Here is a 26,786-nt window from a genome sequence, read left to right as displayed (position 1 = left end):
GAAATAAAAATTAGAAATGGTTAAGTTGCCATTCACAGGTCTTTAATGGTCTCATGTTTTTAAACTCTTCTATGCATTTGAGGCTTTGAGAATAAGAAGTCAGCTTCTTTTGTTCTGAATACTTTATACAAACTGTAGTGATTTATTATTTATATAGATACACATGCTTCATTGTGGTTTTAGGTTCATGCAAGATGGATTTTGGATACTGATGTTTTCAATGAATGGATGAATGAGGAGGATTATGAGGTGGATGAGAACAGGAAGCCTGTGAGTTTTCGTCAGCGAATTTCAACAAAGAATGAAGAGGTATTTGGTTTGGTACCGTTTTTCTCCTCTAGCTGTTTCTTCTCTGGGCCTCATTGTTGTCAGATTTTCACTAATAAACTCTCACATACAGCCCAAGGTGTATCAGGTATATTATATAAAAAGTTACCAAATGGCCATACAGCCTTCTCAGGAGCTGGCATTCCCACAAAAGGGGCAAGGAAGTCTCAAAGGGTCATTGAGATTTCAAGTGACGCATGCAGTGTGGCAACATTCCAGCTGATTTTTCTGTGTAATCTCTACACCCAGCACAGGGCTTGAATGTAACCCCAAGATCAGGAGTCGCATGCTCTACCAACTGAGGCAGCCAGGCACCCCTAGTGTAGTTGATTTTCCTTTCTAGATCTGAGTTTTAATTTTGTGAACCAAATATTATCACGGGATAATTTAATTTAGGTGTTGATTTTTCAAGGGAAAATTGGTTTTGTCTTAGTAGTTTTGAATAGCTTTGTTGCCATATACATACACAGTAGGTAGTACAAAGTATAGGCCTTCAAGGTCTCAAAGGTATGGTTCAGCCCTTTTTTAAGGTGGGAGGATGTGAGATTTATTACTCTTTAAAGTGTTAAGAAGCCCAACCACCTAATATTTATCCATGATTCTTGAGAAGCCACAACTTGGGAGGTAGATGCGTCACGAGAGGGAGGGGGTTCTGAGAAGAAGGTTTGGATGTGTTGGTCTGTTGGCTGATGACCCGCTTCGGTAAGATTCTCATTCCCTTTTACTGGGGATGCATAAAGTTTTTGCTTTTTGTTTTGTATTTTATTTCTTTGAAAAATTGTTGAGACAGAAATACTTTTAACTGTTCACTTAGAATGTACAGTTTTTTCATATCTCTTTTCAGCTGACACTTTCTTACTAAAACTCTTTGTCATGCTGTGTGTATTTTTTTATTTTTAAGAAAAATTTTTTAAAAGTGGGTCTTTTTCGAGGTGCCTGGGTGGCTGAGTCATTTAAGTGTCTGACACTTGATCTCAGATCAGGTCTGGATCTCACGGTTGCGAATTGAAGATCCACGTTGGGCTCTGCAGTGGGCATGAAGCCTACTTAAAAGAAACTGGGACGTTTTCATAGCCTTTGATTTTTAATTTGTCCTTATTTGCTTTGGAATTTGACTTAAATCTTTTTTTTTTTATTTAGCGCCCCCCCCCCATATGCTTACATATTTGTTTTCCTTTACTGTATTTCCAACCAAGTCTTTTTTGTCACTAGGAATAGTCTCATTTCTACATCACATTATTAAACAGGTCTGCCCATAGCCATTTCTGTTCAGATTTAGATGGTTTATTTATTAATTTATTCACTTATTTTTAGGGAGATTCTGTAAAAATCGATTTAAAAAGAATTTTTTTTTAACATTTATTCATTTTTGAGAGACAGAGCATGAGCGGGGAAGGAGCAGAGAGAGAGGGAGACACAAAATCTGAAGCAGGCTCCAGGCTCTGAGCTGTCAGCACAGAGCCTGACGTGGGGCTCGAACTCCCCAACCGCGAGATCATGACCTGTGCTGAAGTTGGGTGCTCAACTGTCTGGAGCCATCCAGGTGCCCCAAAATCGATTTAATCTGTATTTTTAGGGGCGGGCACCAGGCTGACTACGTTGATAGAGCAAACAACTCTTGATCTTAGGGTCACGAGTTCAAGACCCACGTTGGACGTGGAACCTACTTAAATGTTAAGGGGTGCCTGGGTGGCTCTTGTGATTGAGCATCTGACTCTTGATTTTGGCTCAGGTCATGATCCCAGGGTCGTAGGATTGAGCCCTGTGTCAGACTCTGCACTGAGCACGGAGGTTGCTTAAGATTCTCTCTCCCTTTGCCCCTTTCCCCCACTTGTGCTGTCTTTCTTTATCTAAAATTAAAAAAACAAGAAAACGTTAATAGCTCTTTTTAAAAATTTAACTTCAGGAGTGTCTGGGTGGCTCATTCGGTTAAGCGTCTGGCTCTTGGTTTTGGCTCAGGTCATGATGTCACACTTTGTGAGCTTGAGTCCTGCATTGGGCTGTGCTGACAGTGTGGAACCTGCTTGGTATTCTCTTTCTGTTTCCTCTCTAAAATAAATAAATAAAATTTAAAAACCTGGGTGGCTCAGTCATTTAAATGCCTGACTTCAGCTCAGGTCATGATCTCATAGTTCGTGAGTTCGAGCCCCGCGTTGGGCTCTGTGCTGACAGCTCAGAGCCTGGAGCCTGCTTCCGATTCTGTGTCTCCCTTTCTCTGACCCTCCCCTGCTGTGCTCTGTCTCTCCCTCTCTCTCAAAAATAAATAAACATTAAAAAAAATTTTTTTTAATGTTTAGCTTCAGACTTACTGTACAGTGTGTGCAGTTTAGATTTTTTCTAAAGCTTCTTGTATAGCTCTGTACAATGACTCAGATTTCCATTTGATGCTACAGAGCTTCTGAAAGGAAGCAGATAGTTGTAAGGAGTATGATGGTACCAGAGATAATGAATGTTTAATTGATGTTTTAATCTCTGTTTTTTTTATTTTTATTTTTTGCACCTCAAATATAGTACTTTGGGTCATCTTAGGTGTTAACTCTTTATTGTCTGTTTTATGAAATCCATAGTTATCATCTACAGGTTGACTCTTGTATATTGATATGTGTATCCTGCACCTGCTGAACTCTTTAGCTCTGAAAGTGTTTTCTAGATTCCTTAGGCTTATCTATGTATAAGATCATGCCAGCTGCAAATAGAGATATTTGTACTTCTGTAGATTGACTTTTAAATCATAAATTGCAGTCTTATTTAACATCTCTTATGTCATAAAATTTTCTCATATTCCTTTTACTGATGTGTCAGGAGCAGTTTCAGAGACATTTCCACAAGATTATTCACCAGTCTTTGTATATTATTAGTCTAATAGCATATGTTTCATATTCTTCAGTAGTTGTTGAAAGTGCTTTTCCCATCTGGAAATAATGTGAACAGGAACATATTTTAGTTGTGCAGGATTTGGGCATGTCTGTTTTGTAGCATAGTTTGAATACTTGGGGGATGGTTTTGATATTTCCATTGGTGCTGCATCACCTGGAGGGTCAGAGAAAGTCTTGACTATGGGTGGTCCAAGACACTTAATGATGTTCCTTTCAATTGCTCTGAGCTAGGTGAAAACCCACCTTGGGCAAAGGTTTGTTGAAATGGAGGAGTCCGAAAAGCTGGCTGATATTTATTTCCATTTACTTCTTCCTAGCCAGTCAGAAGTCCAGAGAGAAGAGATAGGAAAGCATCAGCTAATGCTCGAAAGAGGAAACATTCGCCTTCCCCTCCACCTCCAACACCCACAGAATCCCGGAAGAAAAGTGGAAAGAAAGGGTAAGAACTGCAGCGTGACTCAGAAAGCATTAAAACAAACTCTAAAGGATGTTCCACGTTTTTACATTTATACTGGAAGTTTTGCTCAAGGGAAGTTGGCTGACTTACATTTATACTGGAAGTTGGCTGACTTTGGCAGCTCATCTTGTCAGATGTTATCTGATAGCCATCTTACGTTGTATTTATGCTAAGGCACCTTGTGTTCAAGGAGATCTGTACAGTGACATAATCATAGTCTAATTAACATCCAACACCACACAGTTAGAATTTTTTCTTGTGATGAGAACTTTTAAGATTTACTCTTTTAGCAACTTCCAGATACACAATATAGTGTTAACTGCAGCCACTATACTGTATATTACACCCCCAGGATTTATTTATTTTATAACTGGAAGTTTATACTTTTTCACCAGCTTCACCCATTCTCCACACCCCTTGCCTTTGGCAACACCAGTGTATTCCCTCTATGATTTTTTTTCCTAGATTGCACATATAAGAGAGATCATATGGTATTTATTTTTCTCATAGTTATTTAACTTAGCAAAATGACCTCAAGGTCCATTCCTGGTGTCTCAAGTAACAGAATTTCCTTTTTTTTTTTATGGCTGGATAATAGTGCGTCATACACACACACACACACACACACACACACACACTTATTTAACTTTATATTCCACAGAAAATATACTATGATATCTAATTTGTATTTAAAATATAGCCACTCCAATTCCATGATCAAATTCAGAGAGAATCTATTTTTCTCTCTCTGGGGTAGCTGTGGGAAGGCAATAAACCTTGGGCTTCTGGATTGGAGCTTTGGTTCACAGCTTAGTGAGAGTGGAAACCATGTACAGAATCTTAAAACTGAAAGGGATCTTTGAAGTATCATAAACATCTTTATCTTAGGAAGCAGGGATTGAGGTTCAGGGTAGAGAGGTGACTCTTCCAAGGTCACATAGAGATTTTTGCTTAGAGTCAGGATTCAAAGCTGGACGCTCAGCTTCCTGTTCCTGTATCCTTTCAACTAAATTCTATCACCATCAAGGTCTGAGGGTAGATTGTTTGGCTCTTCGTCTTTCTTTCCTTTTCCTCTTCCCCTCTCTCTTCCTTCCCCTTTCTTCATCTCCTTTGTAAGATGGCCATCTGATGTTGGCACCTTGAATACAGTCTTTTTTCTGTATCTAATTGTATATTGAGCAATGTGGCTGGTAAGGAATTTAATAAATTATATATTCACTAATTTCACCAAGAAATTAGTGTCTCTCATTTTACCACCTGTCCTATTTGTGATCAGAATGACTCCTAGAGGAAATGAACCTATGTCCATTTCATGTTCCAACGTAGTGCCTTGTTCAGGGCATCACATTTGTACTTAGTAAATCTTGCTTGAGTGGGGATTTTGGTTTCTGTTGAATAAGTTGTTTTGGGGATTAAGTGAGACTTTAAAGCCCCTGTGCAGGTTCTGGCCTGAAATAGATACTTAATAAATGGCAGATAATACTTAACATTTATATATTAAGTAGATACTTAATTTCAGGTTTGTCTGGCTCAAAATAATTTTAGTCTTAGAAAATGACAGCTTGCAAAATTTATGCTTTCATGTGACTATAAATTGGTTAAATTTTTGGCTGTTGACTGGACTGTAAAGATGTATTTTGTATCTTCTTTCCACTAGCTTCCTCTTACTGACTCTGTGGCTAAATTAGCCTTTCTTTATGCCCAGAACATGCCTTGAATCATGTTATTTCTTGAAGGGTAGGGTTATCTGAACCATTGTTAACTATGCCTGGAAACTTTTAGGGATGTGAAAAAGGTCTAAGTTTTGTCATTTTGTCAAATATACTGTGATATAAAAAACTCACAAAAATAGATTTTTCTTTAACTATTATGAGAGTAACCTTATTTCTTAAATCTCTAATCTGAGCCTTATGGTTGATGTGCAGAGAATTCAGCGCTCCCTGATAGCCCTGTGAAGAAAGCCACACAACTTTGCCAGGTGTTCCTGGGCCTGAAATCGATGTACCCTTCTTCCCACTTAAGGGCTGAGGTGCAGTGCCAGGACACCAGTGGTCACCAAACCAAGACATGGTGTCTAGGAGGCTCACAGTGATCTTCCCCTCTGAGTGTAAAGCCCACCAAATTGAGTCTCCAGATAGATGTGTGTATGTCCTTCAAGTGAATACATCTGTCCCCTCATGAACAGGCATTTGAGCTTCATTGTAAGTTCCCTTTAACAAAAAAAACACTGACATTTATTTTCCTAATGTTTGTTTTATTGATCTTCCCTGCTTCTTTCCTTCCTTTTTTTTTTTTTTTTTTTAAACATATTTTATCTCCCTGCCACCTTTAGGTTCATACACTTTTAAACAATTGTCATGGAGTTTTTATTAAAATTTTTAAAAATATTTTTGCCTATATACCTGATTCTAATCTATTCCAGTATCTTTTCCTTCTTAGAAGAGAACTTTGCTCACTCTCTCAGCAGTGTGAGGACTCGTGCTGGCCCACTGTGTGTTCCCATCACTTCTTTCTCCACTGCTTCTCACTTGCCAGTGTGCTCAGGGTTCCTGCTTATTCCTCCCCAGAACAGGTTATTTCTTTTCTTAATACCTTTATTCCTTCATTCATCATCCTGAAATATTGCCTACTTTTTGGTGAATTGTTAGAGTTCCAAGTTAGCTTAACTGTCCCTTCAATCCTGATTAACTCTTATTTTCTTGGAATATTTAATTATTTGTTTATTATAAAAAATATATTTTTATTTCTTTGTGTTGGTACACATCATGTTATTGGAGGTTGATGATAATTTCTGTCTTGTATCCTGTGTAATTCCTCAAGGTAAGGAATTATTCCATTCTTGTTTGAACCCTAATCTGCTTTCTGGAATATGTTAGTTTTGAAATAAACTAAAGAAAGAGCAATAGCAATTTTTACAAAAAAAAAACCAAAAAAATAGTACCATCCTAGGTGATTTTACTTTGCAGTTCCTGATATTTGGATGATACAAAGAGCTAGGAAAATATGGTTGTACGTATCTTTGAGAAAATTTCTTATGTAAGTGATTGTTTATGATGTGAGATAAAGTATGTGCCGTATATCCTTAGCAGATGTTCTTTTATTACACTAATTTAAAACCCTTTAGGATGCTGTCTGCAGTTTGTATCGTAGGATTTCTGTACTCATTTCTTATGCCCAATAACCTTTATTTTCCTTTTGGCTGGTTAGATGTAATTTGGGAATGTACCTACTTCTTTTTTTTAATTTCTGTTTGTCTTTTAAAGCAATTCTGAGCATAGGTTATAACAATGAGGTAAAGCCTTTGAAATTGTCTGCTAGGAGTAGCTATAGTCATTCTTATTTACATATTTACATACCTTGTGTGTTTTAGCCAAGCTAGTCTTTATGGGAAGCGCAGAAGTCAGAAAGAGGAAGATGAGCAAGAAGATCTTACCAAGGACATGGAAGACCCAACACCAGTACCCAACATAGAGGAAGTGGTACTTCCAAAAAATGGTTTGTATTCTTCTGTCTAGACTATGAGAGTATTAGTGTGATTTAATCATTCTTAGCAGTGCTTTGGAATGAATCATTTCTTGCTCTGTGTCCCTGGTTACCAACTTTCAAGGTCAAAATGTTTATGAAATTACCTGGTTCACAATCTTTTGGTGTACTTTTGCTGCTTATTGAGAAAAACACTGACTGAAAAGTTCTCTAGATTTAGCAATACTTTAAAATTAATGGTTCTTGGGGCGCCTGGGCGGCTCAGTCAGTTAAGCGTCCGACCTCAGTTCAGGTCGTGATCTCACAATCTGTGAGTTCGAGCCCCACGTCGGTCTCTCTGCTGACAGCTCAGAGTCTGGAGCCTGCTTCGGATTCTGTGTCTCCCTCTCTCTCTGCCCCTCCCCTGCTCATGCTCTGTTTCTCTCTGTCTCAAACATAAATAAAAACATTAAAAAAAAAAAATTGTTCTTAAATCCTAGTAGAATGAATATACATATGAGAAGGTGGAGCACTTATCCATGTACATTTTAATCTATTTAAATCAGTTATTGGGAGTAGGATGTTAGTTAACTGTATTTGTTTTTGTCTCTGATTCCTGTGAATTTTTTTTCTCTTACGTATTTTCATATACTTTGAAGCTCTGTTACTAAAGGGCATATACATTTAGTACCATCATGTCCTCCTGATGAACTGACTCTTGTGTTGTGTGTCTCTAGGTGCCATTGTAGTGCTTGTCTTGAAGGCCAGGTTCTCTGCTAATAGTAAAGCTCATCAAACCACACTGTTCTTTACTTCTACATTTTTTGTATTAGTCCTTATGTACTCCAATATAGCAGTTCTGTAAATTACATAGCTTTGTTCTTACGCTTTAGTTTTTAAAGTTTATTTATTTAAAATTTATTATTTATGAATAAATATTTATTTTAAGGTTTAGTTATTTCTCTCTGTCTTTCTCCTGTGTGCGCATGGGGGAGGGGCAGAGAGAAGGGAGAGAGAGAAACCCAAGCAGCTTTACACTGTCAGCGCGGCGCCCTATGTGGGCCTTGATCTAATGGTGAGATCATGACCTAAGCCGAAATCAGGAGTCATATGCTTGAGTCACCCAGGTGCCCCTGTTCTTACACTTTAGATTTCTGACTTACATCTCTCTTGCATCCTGTTAGTTTCACTTTGATTATGTAAAGTATATCACTTTTAAACAGGATATTGTTGAGTCTTGTTTTTATTCTCCTAAAAAAACACATTTTTAAAATCTGTTTATTATTTTTTAGAAAGTCTGTTCTCACCACATTCTTTTTCAAATTTATTTATTTTGAGAGACAGCGTGTGCATGCTGCATGCCTAAAGAGTGAGTGGGGGAGGGGCAGAGAGAGAGGGAGAGGGAGAGAGAATGCCAAGCATGCTCTTTACTGTCACCTCAGAGCCCATCGTGGGGCTCCATTCCAGGAACCGTGAGATCGTGACCTGGGCCGAAATCAAGAGTTGGTCGATTAACTGACTGAGCCACCCAAATGTCCCCACATTTTCTGTTTTTAATTAGAATATGAAGCCCACTAAAATGTAACAGAATTGTTGATGTGGTTGGGCATAAGTCTGCCATTATGATTTTTTGAACAAGGGAAGGGTGAGAGAGAGAGAGAGAGAGAGAGAGAAGGAGAGAAGGAGAGAAGGAGACAATCTGAAGCAGGCTCTAGGCTCCAGGCTCAATCTGTCAGCACAGAGCCTGATGCGGGGCTTTAACAAACTCAAACCTGTGAGATCATGACCTGAGCCAAAGTTGGGCGCATAACTGACTAAGCTACCCAGGCACCCTTCGTTATTTTATTTTATTTTTTTAAGTTTATTTATTTAAGTAATCTCTGCAGCCAACGTGGAGCTCAAACTCACAACCCCAAGATCAAGAGTTGCATGTTCTTTGGACTAAGCCAGCCAGGCACCCCCGAAATATTTATTTTAAATAAAAAAACTAAGAAGGTGGTGGTAGTCTTAATAGATAACTGTCTAAACTATAAACCTGTAATAATGAATAGTGTATGATTTCGACACAGGAATGGCTGAATCCCTTAGTGGGGTAGAATGGTTGGTTCAACTGTAGATCCATATTTGTTTATAAATTTAATTTACTGTGACTTTCGCAGTGCCAGTTTGTGGGAAAAGACCAAACGGTTGCATAAATACATCTGGAAAAATTTTGTATTCTTTTTTGTGTCATAAATAAGAAGTTAAGCTTCAGGTGGATTCAAGTTCCAAATTTAAAAACAAAATTATTTAAGTAAACTTCCAAATATTGATGTACTTAATGCAAGTGTTAGCCTTAGATGAAATATTCATTAGTCATTTAACAGAGAATTCGAACCCTAAATTTGTATTCCTCCCCTCCCCACTGGAAGACCTACTTTATTATTTATTTATTTTTAAAATTTAAATCCCAAATTAGTCAACATATAGTGTTAATGACTTCAGGAATAGAATTTAGAGATTTATCACTGACATATAATACCCAGTGTTCATCCTAACAAGTGCCCTCTTTAATGCCCATCACCAATTTAGGCCATACCCCCACCCAACACCCTGCCAGCAGCCCTGTTTTTTCTTTGTATTTAAGAGTCTACCTCTCTGTTTTTATCTTATTTTTGCTTCCTTTCCCCTAGGTTCATCTGTTTTGTTTCTTAAATTCTATATATGAGTGAAATCATATATTTTTCTCTGACATATTCTGCTTAGCTTATTATACTCTAGTTCTATCCATGTTGTTGCAAATGATAAGATTTCATTCTTTTTGATCTCCTAGTAATATTCCTCTTTGTGTGTGTGTGTGTGTGTGTGTGTGATGTCTTTTTTTTTAAATTTTTTAAATGTTTATTTTTGAGAAAGAGACATAGAATGCAAGTGGGGGATGGTCAGAGAGAGAGGGAGACACAGAATCTGAAGTGGGCTTCAGGCTCTGAGCTGTCAGCACAAAGCCCGACACAGGGCTCGAACTCAAGAATGGTGAGATCAGATCTGAGCTGAAGTCAGATGCTTAACTGATCCACCCAGACGCCCCTACACCACATCTTGTTCATTTATCAGTCAATGGACGTTTTGTCTCTTTCCATACTTTGGCTGTTGTCAATAGCACTGGCAGAAAACATTGGGGTGCATGTACCCCTTTCAATCAACACCCGTATCCTTTGGATAAATACCTAATAGTGCAATTGCTGTGTTGTAGGGTAGTTCTATTTTTAACTTTTTGAGGAACCTCCCTCCTGTTTTCCAGAGTGGCTGCACCAGTTTGCATTCCCACCAGCAGTGCAAAAGGATTCCTCTTTCTCCACATCCTAGCCTACATCTCTTGTTGTCTGAATTGTTAATGTTAGCCACTCTCACCGGTGTGAGGTGGTATCCCAATGTGTTTTTGATTTGTATTTAAGGGCAAAGTATTTATGTACTGGTAATTTTATCAAATTTCAGGGCCATTAAATGTGTGGAAAGATGCTCAACCTCTCTTAATCAAGGATATATAAATTATTAAAGTAACACTTTTCATCTATTAGATTTTCCAGACTTAGAAAATAGATGATTCACAGAGTACTGATGTTTTGAGAAAGTGGGTATTTTCAGATGCTGTTGGTAGAAGTATAAATTAATGAAGCCACTTAACACAATTTATTTGTTCAATTTTAATGTGTATGTGCAGTAGCAGTTTTAATTTCAGAGCCCATTTTAAGTAATTATAGGCACGCTTAGAGATGAACGTAAGATGGGGCACCTGGGTGGCTCAGTTGGGCGTCTGACTTTGGCTCAGGTCATGATCTCACAGCTTGTGAGTTCAAGTCCCGCATTGATCTCTGTGCTGACAGCTCGGAGCCTGGAGCCTACTTCAGATTTTGTGTCTCCCTCTCTCTCTTTCTCTCTCTCTCTGCTCCTCCCCCGCTCATACAAAAAAAGATGAATGTAAGAGGATGTGGATTATGTTATAGTGAAAAATTGAAAATAAACAACAGTTGCCATCAATATAGGGCTGGTTACCTTATGTATGACCCATCCATGGACACAGTGGATTCATTTCATTTCATTTAAATGAAATCGTTGTATATAATTTAACTATAAATGTAACTAAAAACACTTAACATGGAATGGTCATATAGGCACACAGTTGAATGACATGGGTAGAATGCTAAGGAAGAAGCACAGTATGGATAACAGAGCTGTAAGATTTAAACCCCTCATACAGGTTTTGTGGGTTTTTTTAGGTTTATTTATTTACCTTGAGAGAAAGAAAATATGAACAGGAAGGGTCAAACAGTGAGGGAGAGAAGCTCAAACAGGCTCCACGCTCAGCATGGAGTGGGACATAGGGCTTGATCCTATGACTGTGAGATCGTGACCTGAGCCGAAACCAAAAGTCAGATGTTTAATTGACCAAGCCACTCAGGAGCCCCTAAACCCCTCATACAGGTTTTGAAGTTTACAGAGATATATAATAGGTATCAGTTCTCCCTGAGTTTATTTACCTAAATGAATGCCACAAAAATGGGAATCCACAAACACACAGAAAATGTAATAAAAAATACTTTGGGGGAAGGGATTGAAAGGTTCTTTTCAGGTTTTGCTCTCTATATTTGTGTATTGTGTACTTTTATCATGAAAAAATTGATGCTTGGGTAATTAATTGCAAAATGGCAGTCTTATATTAAGTGTTAGTATTTTTTTCATCAGATTTACAGTTTTTCATGAAGGTGAACACTGGATGGTGGTGGTTTGCAATGAGATTCGTGTACTTTTTAATCATCTTTTATTTTTTCTTCTTTTAAAAAAGTAGAACTTTCCCCCTAAATCATGACTCTTTTTTTTCTTTCTAGTGAACCCAAAGAAAGATAGTGAAAATACACCTGTTAAAGGAGGAACTGTGGCAGATCTAGGTAAAAACCAAACAATCTGTACATTTCTGTGTTGTTGTCTCTCTTATTGATTCAGCTCCTCTAATGATTCTTCCTTTCCTGAGAGATGTTGCTTCCAGTTGCTATGCTTTCCAGCGCAGACAGTGACTATGGTCACCCTAGCACCACTGTTAGTTTGGTTTGCTGCCATATTAGGAAATTTAAATTCCTGTGATCATTTTTTTCTACTCTTTACTGATTTGATTTTTGCATCTTTAGAGCAAAAGTCTATTGCCTTTTTTTTTTTTTAAGTCTGTTGACTCTTAAATACTTCAATAGAAGTATTTCTTCTAGTTGGCTAAATAGTATAAAATGAGAATCCTATCATCCATTCATAGTAGTATTTACAAATTATACAGAGTACATTTTTATGAGGACATCATGGTCCTTGGATGTGCTGGAGGGTGGGAGAGAGGAACGTAGTCACTTGTTCCACTTAAAAAAAGTAGAGGTGGTTGTAAACATCTTTGTTTTTGAGAATTGTATATGGATCTCAGTTTCTCTGTTCACTTGTAAAAATTAAGGGAGAACCTAGTGTTTTCAGGATTTATATAATTTATATATTTATAAATTTATACTGAATTTTTGACTTTAGGGAATTTTATACCTGAAAGGGTTTTTGAGGTCTCCTTATGTGGAAAATGAAACTTCAGTTTCTTTATCTTTTCACTAAGTGAATTCTGTATTTCAAATAAATTATAGAGATTCTTTTTTTTTTCAACGTTTATTTATTTTTTTGGGTGGGGGGACAGAGAGAGACAGAGCATGAACGGGGGAGGGGCAGAGAGAGAGGGAGACACAGAATCGGAAACAGGCTCCAGGCTCTGAGCCATCAGCCCAGAGCCTGACGCGGGGCTCGAACTCACGGACCGTGAGATCGTGACCTGGCTGAAGTCGGACGCTTAACTGACTGCGCCACCCAGGCGCCCCAAATTATAGAGATTCTTGATGGCAGCTAGTAGGTAGTGAGGGTTTTTTTTTTTTTTTTTTTTTTCACTTCATTTCACTATATCATCCTTTTCTGGCTTAAAGCCTGTCATTGAACATCAGGTCCAATTTTGATGTCAGAAATAGAAATAGAAAATTATCTTGATGACAGTTTATGTAAAGTTGGTGTTAGGTCAACAAAATAAATGAAACAAATGCTGTCAAAACATTTCTATCTTAATTGTCTTTTAACATTCTTAATAGAATATTAATAACTATTAATAATTTCCATTTTCTATAAGCTTGTCTATTCCACAACTGGTACTTGTCCACTGAATCAAAGGCCAAGAAAACAAAACTAGCTATACATAGACTTTTAATGTTTTCTGTAATGTGACAGAGTAAATGATTGTTAAGACTGGATACTCTTTACTGGGACAGTTTGTTAAATAGAATTATAGTTTCAATTTTTTTTTTAATTACCCATTTTATTTTATTTTACCTTTATTTTAGAGAGCTTGGGAGAGGAAGGGAGGGAGAGAGAGCGCACAAGAATATTAAGCAGGCTCCACGCTTAGCACAAGCCCATGCTTACCTTGACCCCATGACCCTGGGACCATAACTTGAGCCGAAAGCAAGGCTTGGATGCTCAACCCACTGGACCATCCAGGCGCCCTGATAGTTTCTGTTTTTTAATTACATATCCTAAAAAGGAATCAATCTGTAGTTTTATGAGTGTAGACAATTGTCCTTTTAAAAATGGGAGCTACTATGAGAGTGTTGTTTTTTTTTTTTAAAGTTTTTTTTAACGTTTATTTATTTTTGAGACAGAGAGAGACAGAGCATGAATAGGGGAGGGTCAGAGTGAGAGGGAGACACAGAATCTGAAGCAGGCTCCAGGCTCTGAGCTGTCAGCACAGAGCCTGATGCAGGGCTCAAACTCACAGACTGTGAGATCATGACCTGAGCCAAAGTCGGACGCTTAACCGACTGAGCCACCCAGGCGCCCCGAGAGTGTTTTTTTAATGGACTTTATCAAAGTAGTCAAATCGAAGCCAGTTTTAAGAACTGGATAGAAGTTTCAATTGGATCTAAAACTTTCAGTGCTGGGTATAAGAGCTCTTTGTGTTTGCGAATGGCTCGAGGTCTAAACAGCAGGGGTGTTATGGCTGAATGAAGATGCTGCTCATCGCAGCTGGAGAGCTAGAGTCTGTGGAATTTTAAATTGTTGTCCTGGCCTCTCATCTAGGAACCAACAGGCTTTTCCACGTATCACTTAATCATCTGGCTTTCTGCATTAGATATAACCTGAACCATGTGCCAAGGGTAACTGATTCATCAACTGGGAATTCCGCTTCACAGAGTTGTTTATTGTTTTATTAACTGGTCCATATTCTGCCTTACATGTCACCTAGCTAAATATCCCCAGTCCTTCTTTCCTTCCTTCCTTCCTTCCTTCCTTCCTCCCTCCCTCCCTCCCTCCCTTCCTTCCTTGAGATCACTGAAAGGTCCAGATTCCAGGGGCTGAGGTGAAAGTGTGATTGTCCACATCTAGAAGGAGGAAGAGAACATTTATGAGTACTGTTTAGGAATCCATAAGCAGGTGGCCCTCCTACTTTAGTATTAGCAGAAGTGAATTTCCTTTGGGTACCAAGACTACCTCTGGGACAGAAATCTGTTAAATATATTTTTATTTTATTTATTTAAAATTTTTTATTTAATGTTTATTATTTTTGAGAGCGCACGAGTGAGAGCGAGCGCTTGAGCGGGGGAGGGGGAGAGAGAGAGGGAGACACAGAATTCAAAGCAGGCTCCAGGAGGGGCGCCTGGGTGGCGCAGTCGGTTAAGCGTCCGTCTTCAGCCAGGTCACGATCTCGCGGTCCGGGAGTACGAGCCCCGCGTCAGGCTCTGGGCTGATGGCTCAGAGCCTGGAGCCTGTTTCCGATTCTGTGTCTCCCTCTCTCTCTGCCCCTCCCCCGTTCATGCTCTGTCTCTCTCTGTCCCAAAAGTAAATAAACGGGAAAAAAAAAAAAAAAAAAAAGCAGGCTCCAGGCTCTGAGCTATCAGCACAGAGCAGGGCTTGATCCCATGAACTGTGAGCTCATGACCTGAGCCGAAGTTGGAAGCTTAACCGACTGAGCCACCCAGGCGCCCCTGTCAAACTAAATTTAAATGGTGTGTTTTGACCAGAGAGAGATCATTAAGTTGTGTTACCACCATCTAGTGAAAAATTGGTTATCATGGGGTTTACCAAGATCCAAAGAACAAAAAATTCATTTTGACAACCTTATTTAGAACTGTTAGTCACTTCCTGGAAAAAAAGTAGTCCCTGTGCAGAACTGGGTGACCATAAGTTATTTACCACATGGTGAATCTCCTATTCCTGCTAGCAGTTGTTTGTCTAACTTAGAAATCAAACAACAGTGCCCATCTCTGTTTTGCCTAAGTACCTGCCAGGTATCATTCTACATATGTTCACATTTCATTGTAAAACCATGTTAGTCTTGTGTTATGTTTTTTTAAAGAAATAATTTTTTAATGTTTATTTATTTTTGAGAGAGAGAGAGAGACCGACAGAGCTTGAGTAGAGGAGGGGCAGAGAGAGAGGGAGACATAGAATCTGAAGCACGCTGCAGGCTCTGAGCTATCGGCACAGAGCCTGATATGGAGCTCAAAGTCCCAGGCAATGAGATCATGACCTGAGCTGAAGTTCGATGCTTAACTGACTGAGTCACCCAAGTGCCCCAGTCCTGTGTTATTAATGAGGAAATGAGCCTAGAGGGGTTCGGTAATGTTTCCAAACATAAAGCTATTAAGCGGCAGAGCACAGACTCCGGTCTAGGTCTAACTTTAGTGCCAGTGCTTTGTGTCACTGCACTCTGCTCTTGTGCTCATTTCTTCCAGCCTTCAAAGCTCATAGTGACCTTTCAGATTTGTGAAGGTGTCAGGTTCGTCCCCACCTGAGGCTCTTTGATCAGGCTGCTTCCTGTCCCTGGAATGCTTTTGTCCTTCCCTTATGTTTCAGCTAAAATGTTACCTTTTCAGAGACGCTTCCCTCTTTATTTAGAAGGGTTCACCCACCCAATCCCTCTCTAAAATATATTGTTTTTCTCTGTATACCAGCTTTCATCATCTGAAATCTTTTTGTGTATTTTCTCTCTAGTCTGCCACTCCCAACTGGGGTGTAAACTCAGTGAAGACAGGGACCTTTTCTTGTTTTTCATTGTGTCCTTAGCATTTGGACACATAGTAGAGGCATTCTATAGAATATGGTTGAACGTTTGAGTACTAATTGTTCATGTATTACTGATCTTTTTATATTCTCTAATGTAGATGTTGGCATACTTATCTGGAAAGGGCCAGCTGGTATTTTATACAGTATGGGCTATATGGTCTCTGTCACAGTTAATCAACTTTGCCATTGTCATGTAAACGCAGCAATAGTTAATATATAAACAGATGTCCACACTGGCACTTTTACTTTTTGCTGTGGAAATCAGCTGCCTGGTTTAAATTATACTTGGGTTTATTCCTGTTCTTTTGCAAGGCCAGCATTTAGGTTTTGGAGTCTTCTATCCTCAGAAGGTATTAACACTCTTACCAGGACTTTGTAGTGATTGATTCTCACCTCTTTTCTTTACTCCTCATTTCTTAACTCATTTCCTCTGAGATCCAAAATGTCATTACTTTGTTTCGTTAAATCTCAAGTGGCTAGAGTCCTAATCAAGTCCCTTACCTTTTATTAGCAAGATCATAACTGAGATTAGTAGCCTAAGCAGTAATTAATTATAAATTCCCTGTTGTTGGAAATTTTAATTATTTAATGCTTGAAGCTCTATTCATCTTTGTGCTTCTGTGTACAGTACCGCTTTACTGAATTATTAGAGGTGGGTTTGCTTTAATAATGTTTTATTTCTTTCCTTTTCCCTCTCTAGTAATAATTATATAAAGTTTTAAAAATTATCTTGAAGTTTCCAAGTAATCCAAAGAGCGCATATACCTGATTTTTACATAATTGTATATTTTGATTTTGCAGATGAGCAGGATGAAGAAACAGTCACAACAGGAGGAAAGGTAACAATTTAATTACGCCTGGTGCAAAAGTAGCTATCTAAGGGTTCAATGTATGGAGCAGTAGAAACACTGATTGAAAGTGCCTTAGAAATACTCAATTTTGAGGCCCTTCTAATTTTTTGTTTTCAACCCATCTCTGAAATAATTTGTCTTTCTCGACTCCTAAGATTTTTCAAAAGGAAATTTCTATCTTCTCATGTAGTGTCTCTCCTATGCTAATTTCCGATTCCATTATAGCTCTGGTTGCAAGGTGGTAATCAGAGCTGAATGCAGTGTTCCAGGTGTTATCCGATGGTACAGGTGAGCAGGGACCATACCTTGCCTTGATTTTCTCCCTTCCATTTATATCAGTACAATTTCAGTCCACAGCCAGTACAGCTTTTGATCATGCTCTTAACCTTTTTGGAGCCATTACAGTCAGCTGCTTCCTGTTTGATCAGTTCTACGGTGGAGACATATCAATAATTATGCTGTTGAAAGGTGTTGGATTTAAGGCAGGATTTTACTTTTCTTTTTAGTAGATGGCCCATTGTTCATTCAAAGTGTCGTTTGTGTTATTAGTAAGTGTAACCAATCCCTAATCTCTCTGAAATAACTTTCTTCTTTTGCTGAAAATGGATAGTTCTTTTTCATTGAGTCAGAGAAATCCCCCAAATTGACATTTATTGTTTTTATACATTCAAGGAATGAATGTATTTATGACAGGATTGCCCTGAAAAGTATTTCAAGAAACTCCTCTATGTAAGGCTCTTCATCTGAATTGTCCTTATGATTTTAATTTTTTTTTTTTTTAAGCTTTTAATTTTAAGTTATCCCTTATCCAGTGTGGGCCTTGAACTCATAACCCTGACATCAAGAGTTGCATGTTACACTGACTGAGCTAGCCAGGCACCTCTATGATTTTCTTTTTTAAATCAGACTTCTTCAGTTAACCAACTACTTAAAATCATCAACAGATGTTACATTTATAAAAATATGTCATCATCTTGTGTAAGTACTCTTATGTGGTAGTGAAAGAGACCCAAATAAAAAGCCAAACAATTGGGCATAGGAGATTTTGTTTATGCCAGGGGCAGGGGACATTTTGAAACCAAGGCTAAGTCTGTTGTATAACTGAACCCAAAACTTGTTAGACGTATTTACTGTAACACCTCGTCCCACGATGCCATCCCGTGTGATTCCTTACTCAGATAATTAAACCATAGACTGTTGGCCTTTATTTGTTTATTTTTTTATCAAGAAAAAAGTTTTTTTTTTTTTAAATCTTTATTCATCTTTGAGAGACAGAGCATGAGCGGGGGAGGGGCAGAGAGAGAAGGGGACACAGAATCCGAAGCAGGCTCCAGGGTCTGAGCACTCAGCACAGAGCCCAGTGCGGGGCTTGAACCCACGAGCCGTGAGATTATGACCTGAGCTGAAGTTGGACGCTCAACCGACTGAGCCACCCAGGGGAGGGGCAGAGAGAGAGAGGGACAGAATCTGAAGCAGGCTCCAGGCTCCAGGCTCCGAGCTGTCAGCACAGAGCCTCACACAGGGCTTGAACTCATGAATGGTGAGATCATGACCTGAGCCCAAGTCGGAGGTTTAACTGACTGAGCCACCCCGGTGCACCCTCTTGGCCTTTATTAATTGCAGTGCCATTCTCTCCTGAATAAAGGATATATTTTGTGTTCTAATTGAGTTTGTGAAACCTTCATTTCAAAACCACTTTAACCATGTGCATATTTTTTGCTAGCTCCCCTGATTTGGGAAATAACATTTTTTACTTTTGTCATCAATATTAGCATACTTGTTTCACCATCATTTAAGTAACAACCAGAGTTCCTTGGGGCTTTCAAACATTACCTTTTTTCTATACTCATTGATCTTAAGGAAATTACTGTCTTAAGTTTCTAGGCAGTAATACTAGATCCTCACTTCAAATAATGCCGCACAGATATTTACACTGAATGAAGTTAAAGATAGAAATTAAAGTGTAGAACTGGTTTTTAATAGGAAAGAATTTCATAAGAATAAAAACAGTAAAAACACAGATGAAAGGTTGTAGATTTAACTGTACAAAATTGGAAAACATCTGAGTGTCAAAAAACTTACTTCCTGTAATATTTTTGATAAAAATGTTTAATTGCAAGTTAATTATGAAGAATCAATAAGATAAATAGAAATTGTTAAACATTGTACAAGTCGTGTGGTCTGGAGTTTTAAAACCTTTGAATTTCATTAAATACACCCCCAGAGGGAGGCAGGGATTAAAGGTAACTGAAGAGATGCAAATGTTACTTAATACGGATTTCTTGATTAGGTTCTGATTTGGGGACAAAAATGTATAAAGGGCATTTTTGGGTTAATTGGAACCATTTGAATACAAACTTTGTATTACATGATATTATTTAGAAGTAATTATTACTATTTTTTATTGGAAGCATAAGAAATGTTCTTGTGTTTTGACCCACAGCAGTGATTTTTAAATTATTGTATTAGCCAGGCCAGGTTTTCAGGTGGAATCATTAGTTAAAACCTCTTTAAATTGGATAAAAATCAGAGCTGACTTTTATTAGTGAAAATGATTAAGAGTGTAGGCCCTCTATCCGGGATTTCTGGAATTCTACCTACCCTGTTTATTTATTTATTTATTTTTTTTTTTTTTTTTTATTTTTTTATCTTTACTTACTTTTGAGAGAGAGACAGAGTGTGAGCAGGGGAGCAGCAGAGAGAGAGGGAGACACAGAATCGGAAGCAGGCTCCAGGCCCCGAGCTGTCAGCACAGAGCCCGATGTGGGGCTTGAACTCACGAACCGTGAGATCATGACCTGAGCCGAAGTCGGATGCTCAACCGACTGAGCCACTCAGGCACCCCTACCCTGTTTATAACTTAATAGCTCTGTGCATCATTTTCTCACCCACAAAAGTAGTAGTAATCGCTGCTGTTACTGTGAGGAATGAATAAAGTGCATGTAGCTGCTAGCAGATACTTACTGATGAATCTTTGGGATAGGGGAAAGCTTGTCATTATGCCTCATTAGGGTCTTTGAGTCACCTCCTTATAAATCACTTGAGAGCTAGATATGTGATCCCAGGATTAGATAAAACTGGACAAGCAAGAAGCAAGCTATTGTGAGAAAAGTTTTGAGTCTTCTCTGAGTTGATTCCCTCATCTGTAAAAGCAAGGAATAAAATCTGCTGTGTCATCTGGGAATCTTGTGAAGGTACCTTAAAACTGTGAAGGGTTGTTTTTATTTGAAATTTGTTTTTCTAATCCTTGAAATTGGATCAACTGGCCTCATTTTATGCCCTAATATCAGAAGTTTGAAAGCTGTTACATATCTCTCTGTAGTTCTCTGTTTCTCTCAACTCTGGCTTCTTTTCTATAGGAAGACGAAGATCCTAGCAAAGGTGATCAGAGTCGTTCACTTGACCCAGGAGAAGATAATGTGACAGAGCAGACCAATCACATTATTATTCCTAGTTATGCATCATGGTTTGATTATAACTGGTGAGTGGGCCATGTATACCTGTGAATAAGATACTTAGGTGTGGGAGAACTTCTTGAAGTTATCTTATGCCTTTCTGCCCAAGTCCCTCTTGTCACTAATCATTGTCAGATGGATGAAGGAAGATGGAAAGTGATTTTAACTTTGGAATGTGTTCTTTTTTTTCTTTCTTAAGTTTATTTATTTATTGAGAGAGAGAGAGACAGAGACAGACTTTGTGCATGCGAGTGGAGGTGGGTCAGAGAGCGAGGGAGTGAGTGAGAATCCCAAGCAGGTTCCACACTGTCAGAGTCTGAATCGGGGCTTGAACCCATGAACCGTTATGTATGATAACTTGAGCTGAAACCAAGAGTCGGACGCTTAACTGACTGAGCCACTCAGGCTCCCCTGGAATGTGTTCTTTAAAGCAGTTTAGAGATGGAAACTAAGTTGTGTTGTAACTTGGGGGTGTAAAATTTTGTAAGCTTAGACTTAATTCATTTAGAATCCGTTATGATTCAGATGGGCAAATAGTTAAATATTTAATAATTATAAAATATTGGCATTCATTACATGATTTTGAAACACTAGGGGTGCCTGGTTGGCCCAGTTGGTAGAGCCTGCAACTCTTGATCTCGGGGTTGTAAGTTCGATCCCCATGTTGGGCATAGAGATTACTTAAAAATAAAATCTTTAGTAATGGCTTCATTTTAATATGATTTTTTTTTTTTTTTTTTTTTTTTTTTTTTGTGAGTGTGCTCTAATAACCAATGTGGGGCTTGAACTGATGACCCTGAGATGAAGAGTCACATGCTGTACCGACTGAACAAGCCAGGTGCCCCAGTAGGAAATATTTTTAACATTAGGCTTTTCATGTATAAACATTTCAAGAAAACACTCTCCTCAGCATCTTCCCTGTTATTTTTACCAAAACCGTTTGACATCATTGGAGTGTGGTTGGAAATAACTAGTCCTAGGTATTTTATTTATTGATTACTTATGAAGTGTGACTGTTTCATGTCAGGCTGATTTTTATCTGGCTTTTTATTTTTTAATTTATGTTCCAGAACTTACCCCTCCAAATAGTTAGCTTCTTTAAGGTATTTTCATTGGAAAGTTATATATATAACTTACGCTTAAGTGATGGATGGTGCCCTTTCTCAGAATCTTGTGGTCTTACTTGGATCTGTTGCCTGCTCTCAATAATTATACATTATCATTTTTTAAGGATAGGTGTGATTTTATGTATGTGTGTCTTTCTACATGGCATTTAGACATATATACATCTTTAGAAGCCAATTTAAAAGGGTAGATGATCCATTTGGAGCTATATTTTTTTCCAAAACCACAAAATATGACTCTAATATTGAGACTTCTCTGCATGCCTTTAACATTTCTGAATGCAGTTCCTAAATGTTTTGAATAAATAGAAGCTGGAACAGAATAAGTATATAGCTCTTCTTTGAAGGTCAATCTTCATTACATTGATTGTGTTAAATTATTTTTATATTTGGAAGTGTCTCAGTATCAGTGTTATTAATTATAATTACATGTTCAGGTTCCGAACAGTTGAAAAGGACACACTTGAGGAAACTAGTGTTCTTTTCCTCTAAAATGAAAAAAGTCTTAATACTACATAACTTGGTAAGTTTTTATAGGTTACAGAAACACTCATTTGCATCATAACCATTGTGTGTCATAAAGCTTGCTCTAGTGGATAGTGGAGGTGTGTGTCACACCCCTGTTTTGTAGATAAAGGTAAATACTGTGTCCGTGTAAGCGCTCAAAGTCACATTTGACAATTGGGAGAACTCAGATTTTCTGATTCTGAATACCCCACTTCCTTACTCATTTTCAGAACCTAAGCAATTAGCTGCCTGCACGTAAGGAAAAGAAAGTTCTTTGGATTAAGCATTCATGTGTGTTTTGTTCTTGGTGAATATAGAAATTGTATTGTTTTGTGGGCCTTTCCTAACCTGTAACAATAAAACAATGAGAGGTATATTAGAACTATATAATTAATTGCTTACAGCTATTCTCTTCATAGTAAAACTTGGAAAGTCATTACACATACGTATATAGCATTAATTTGTCTTAGGGATTATCTTCCTAGAAGTTTCCAGGTAATTCATTGTATTTATAGTATTTGGCAGTACAGATCCAGTTCAAACAATTTATATGTTCCCAAATAATGCAAGAATGAATGGTTTTTAAGTAAACTCAATGTGGGGTTCAAACTCATGACCCAGCGTCAAGAGTCACATGCTCTACAACTGAACCAGCCAAACGATGCTTTTTGTTACATTCACAGATTACTGATTTGCTCTTCTCTGTGTAACCAGTACATGTTGCATATCTGGAAAGCCACTGAGAAACTAGAAAGTGTCATCAGTAAAAAACATTGATTTGTAGTAGTGTCAAAACCTTTGTACTAGATACACAGGTGGGTCATTTGTATAGTTCATGAGGCCTGATTTTTACATGGTCTCTATAGTGCTTTCATCTGTAACATTTTGCAAAATTATCAGGGCCTTTACATAAATAGTAAAAATTAGTTCTGTGATTGATTTCTTTGTTTATAAATGTTTATATTTTTAATTAAAAAAATTTTTTTAAATGTTTATTCTTGAGAGGGAGAGTGTGTAAGCAGGGGAGGCACAGAGAGAGGGGGAGACACAGAATCTAAAGCAGGCTCCAGCTCTGAGCTGTCAGCATATAGCCCGATGTGAGGCTCAGACTCATAAACCATGAGATCATGACCTGAGCCAGAGTTGGATGCTTAACTGACTGAGCTATCCAGGCGCCCCTATAAATGTTTATTTATTTTTTTTTTTTTTAATTTTTTTTTCAACGTTTATTTATTTTTGGGACAGAGAGAGACAGAGCATGAACGGGGGAGGGGCAGAGAGAGAGGGAGACACAGAATCGGAAACAGGCTCCAGGCTCTGAGCCATCAGCCCAGAGCCCGACGCGGGGCTCGAACTCAGGGACCGCGAGATCGTGACCTGGCTGAAGTCGGACGCTTAACCGACTGCGCCACCCAGGCGCCCCTATAAATGTTTATTTTTGAGAGAGCACAAGCAGTGGAGGGGCAGAGAGAGGGGGGTACAGAGGATTCAAAGTCGGCTCTGCACTGAGAGCAGAGAGCCCCATGTGGGGCTCAAACTCAACGAACCATGAGATAGGACCTGAGCTGAAATTGGACACTTAACCGAGTGAACTACCCAGGCATCCCTTGTTCTATGATCTTTATAAAGGCAGTAGATTGCCGAAATCTTTTTTTTTTTTAATGTTTATTTTTTCTTTTTCTGAGAGACAGTGTGAGCAAGGGAGGGGCAGAGAGAGAAGGAGATACAGAATCCAAAGTGGGCTCCAGGCTGTGAACTGTTAGCACAGAGCCTGACACGGGGCTCGAACTCAAGAAGTGCAAGATCATGACCTGAGTGGAAGTCGGACGCTCAATCGACTGAGCCACCCAGGTGCCCCGATTACTGAAATCTAAAAAAAAAAAAAAAAAAAAAAGAGTTTATCACAAAGTTTCTGAGGGCTGGAAAAAAGTTGCATTGATATGAAAAACCCAAGAAACTGATCATTGTAAATTCCATCATCTTTTGGCTGGTTGTTCACTTCACCAGTTTGTTTCTGTGCCAGCTGCTACGATGTTCGTCAGCCAGTATCCAAAGAGCCTTTAGTATTTTGTGGTTCATCATGTGGTCATGATATGTTATGTCAAGTACATAATAAAATGTATTGCTTTCAGTGTGTTGATTGAAGTTTTTGAGTTTGGTTATTGGATTAGAAAAACTACAGTTACATATTGAGGGTTAGAGAGGGAAACCTTTATTATATGCTCTTCATACATAGGAACTTGTGCAAGCTAGTTGATTTTTTAAAATAATGCTTGAGGGGCGCCTGGGTGGCTTAGTGGTTAAGTGTCCAACTTCGGCTCACAGTTCGTGGCTTCGAGCTCCACATCAGGCTCTCTGCTGTCAGCACAGAGCCTGCTTTGGATCCTTTATCCCCCTTTCTATCTGTCCCTCCCCTCAAAAACAAGCATTAAAAAAAATAATAATTGTTTGCCTTTTGGATTTATATCAATTCTACTTTGAAAATTACTTAGCTTAAATTTTAAGATTTTATTTTTTTAAGAGGACTTTTTGTTTTTTATTCCCCAGTATTCACGTGATTGAACGGCGTGCTCTTCCTGAATTTTTCAATGGGAAAAACAAATCCAAGACTCCAGAAATGTGAGTGAAATATAAAGATGTAATCCTGATACTACTTTAGAATGGGGCTGAAGTATAGAGAAATTGTTAATTTGCATGTGTTTGGCAGGGGTTTCTTCAAATTGTTTTAAATTTTTTAAAAAAGTATTTATTTATTTTGAGAGAGCATGTAAGTGGGGGAGGGGCATAAAGAGCGGGGAGAGAGAATTCCAAGTAGGCTTTGTGCTGTGCTGTCAGCTCAGAGCCCAACTTGGGGCTTTATCTCCCAAACCGTGAGATCATGACCTGAGCTGATACCAAGAGTCGAACACTCATTTTTGCTAATGTTTGGAAGTTTGCAAATATGTTACTCCATGCAGAACAGTGTTCATACCTCAGCCGCACAGAATTCCATGCTGTAAAGGAATTTTTTCTACATTTTTTCTTCTTCCATTTGTATCTTGAACTATATGCATGTGAGCTCTTACAGCCATGATTGAAATTAGTAATAGTCATTCACCAAAATGAGCTGAGGTTTCTCCTTAACAGTTCCCAATTTATGTTACAGATTATGTATATTTATGTATGGTAATCTGAGAGACGGTGGAATCTTTATCTTGTTTTCTTAATGAATGATTACTAATTGAAAGAATACCAGATATGATGACATAGCTGCCTATAAATTGATCTTAATTACATAAAGCATTGTTGTGCTTTTGCATTGGAGATAAAACCTTTTTGGAGATGGAAGAATCTTTTGGGGAAGTATTTTTGTATATTTGCCTGGTGACTGTTAAATACACATTTCTGGAAACGCTTGCCCCCAAATAAATCCACACCTGTCATACTATAAATACTTTTCCATATATTATCTTTATAGTATTAATTCATTGCTTGTTATACTCATGTGACTTCACAAATAGATGTCTTTTGCTTAAATTGTTTGGGAAGGGTGATTTTCCACATTGAACGCATGACAGAATATAGATAATTGAATAATAAATATTTTCTTATAGTAGATTGTCCACAATAGTTTGAGGTTGTAAGTTTAGATAATTCTAGCCTTTCCATAACAAAAGTGTAAGGATTCATTTAAAACCACAGTCAAAGATTTGGCATAAGAAACCCTGATAGTCTTTCCATCTAGTGAGACATGGTATATTCTTCTAGCTAATTTGCCAATTGCCAGTGTTTGTAAATACTTCTGGTTCTTGGCAGTCTTCTGTTTAAAAGCACAGTTTATCATTTTAGTCCGCTTAAATCTGAAAATTTACGGTTTTTATTTATTCATCTATGCGTATACTAGACCTTTTTTGAGCAGTGTACCTTTTCTATTCTGATGTAGCCCACCTTAACTTTGCCAGACTTTTGTTTTTCTTTTGTGGCTAGGTCTGTAGCTTCTTAAAATCTTGTTTTAAATATTTTATCGCAGAGGGGCGACTGGGTCGCTCATTCAGTTAAGCATCTGACCCTTGATTTCAGCTCAGGTCATGATCTCACAGTTTGTGAGATTTGGCCCCAAGTTGGGCTCTGCATTGACAGCACAGAGCCTGCTCGGGATTCTCTCTCCCTCTCTCTCTCCCACTCTCTCTCTGCCCCTCTCCCACTTGCACATGTCTTCTCTCTCTTGCTCACAATAAAAAAAGGTTGTTGCTTAAAAAAGACAGTAATAAATAAGTAAATGAATGAATGAATGAATAAATATTTTGTCACAGAAGTGTTTGGGTTTGTTGTAAAATAAGTCTCCTGTGACTCTGAATCCCAGTTTCTCTCTCCTTTTTTATCTGTTCTTGGTTTAGCTTTGATTTTGGCCTCATGGGTTCTGCTCATCGCCTGGCTGGGTATATAGCCATTGTCAGAGCCAGATCAATATGTGGCTCTACTAAGAATATAGAAATGAGAGGCAGCACGTGTTAAGAGCATGGATTCTAGAGCAGCCCCCCCCCCCCCACTCTGTTTGCTAAATTCTGGCTCCACACTTACCAGCCTTGTGGTCTAGGGCACTTTTTTTTTTAATGTATATATTTAAAAATTTTTATTTTATC

At 38.3% G+C, this 26,786-nt stretch overlaps 1 protein-coding gene across 5 annotated transcripts in view; it reads left to right on the top strand.

Annotated features, from left to right (window-relative positions):
• SMARCC1 (SWI/SNF related, matrix associated, actin dependent regulator of chromatin subfamily c member 1) overlaps nucleotides 1-26,786 on the top strand; it is a 175,813-nt gene that overhangs the window by 53,681 nt on the left and 95,346 nt on the right. For 4 of the 5 annotated variants that reach the window (XM_045492723.1, XM_045492724.1, XM_045492726.1 and 1 more), the window contains exons 9-15: nucleotides 184-309; nucleotides 3,521-3,642; nucleotides 7,031-7,155; nucleotides 11,988-12,047; nucleotides 17,029-17,066; nucleotides 20,438-20,559; nucleotides 24,712-24,783. In XM_045492723.1, coding sequence (XP_045348679.1) covers nucleotides 184-309; nucleotides 3,521-3,642; nucleotides 7,031-7,155; nucleotides 11,988-12,047; nucleotides 17,029-17,066; nucleotides 20,438-20,559; nucleotides 24,712-24,783 — 665 coding nt within the window. The remainder of the gene's footprint in view (nucleotides 1-183; nucleotides 310-3,520; nucleotides 3,643-7,030; nucleotides 7,156-11,987; nucleotides 12,048-17,028; nucleotides 17,067-20,437; nucleotides 20,560-24,711; nucleotides 24,784-26,786) is intronic. The other variant, XM_045492728.1, reaches the window with a different exon arrangement.

The sequence above is a fragment of the Leopardus geoffroyi genome, chromosome A2, assembly GCF_018350155.1.
Source record: "Leopardus geoffroyi isolate Oge1 chromosome A2, O.geoffroyi_Oge1_pat1.0, whole genome shotgun sequence".
Lineage (NCBI taxonomy): Eukaryota > Metazoa > Chordata > Mammalia > Carnivora > Felidae > Leopardus > Leopardus geoffroyi.
This window is presented reverse-complemented; position numbering and strand designations above follow the sequence as displayed.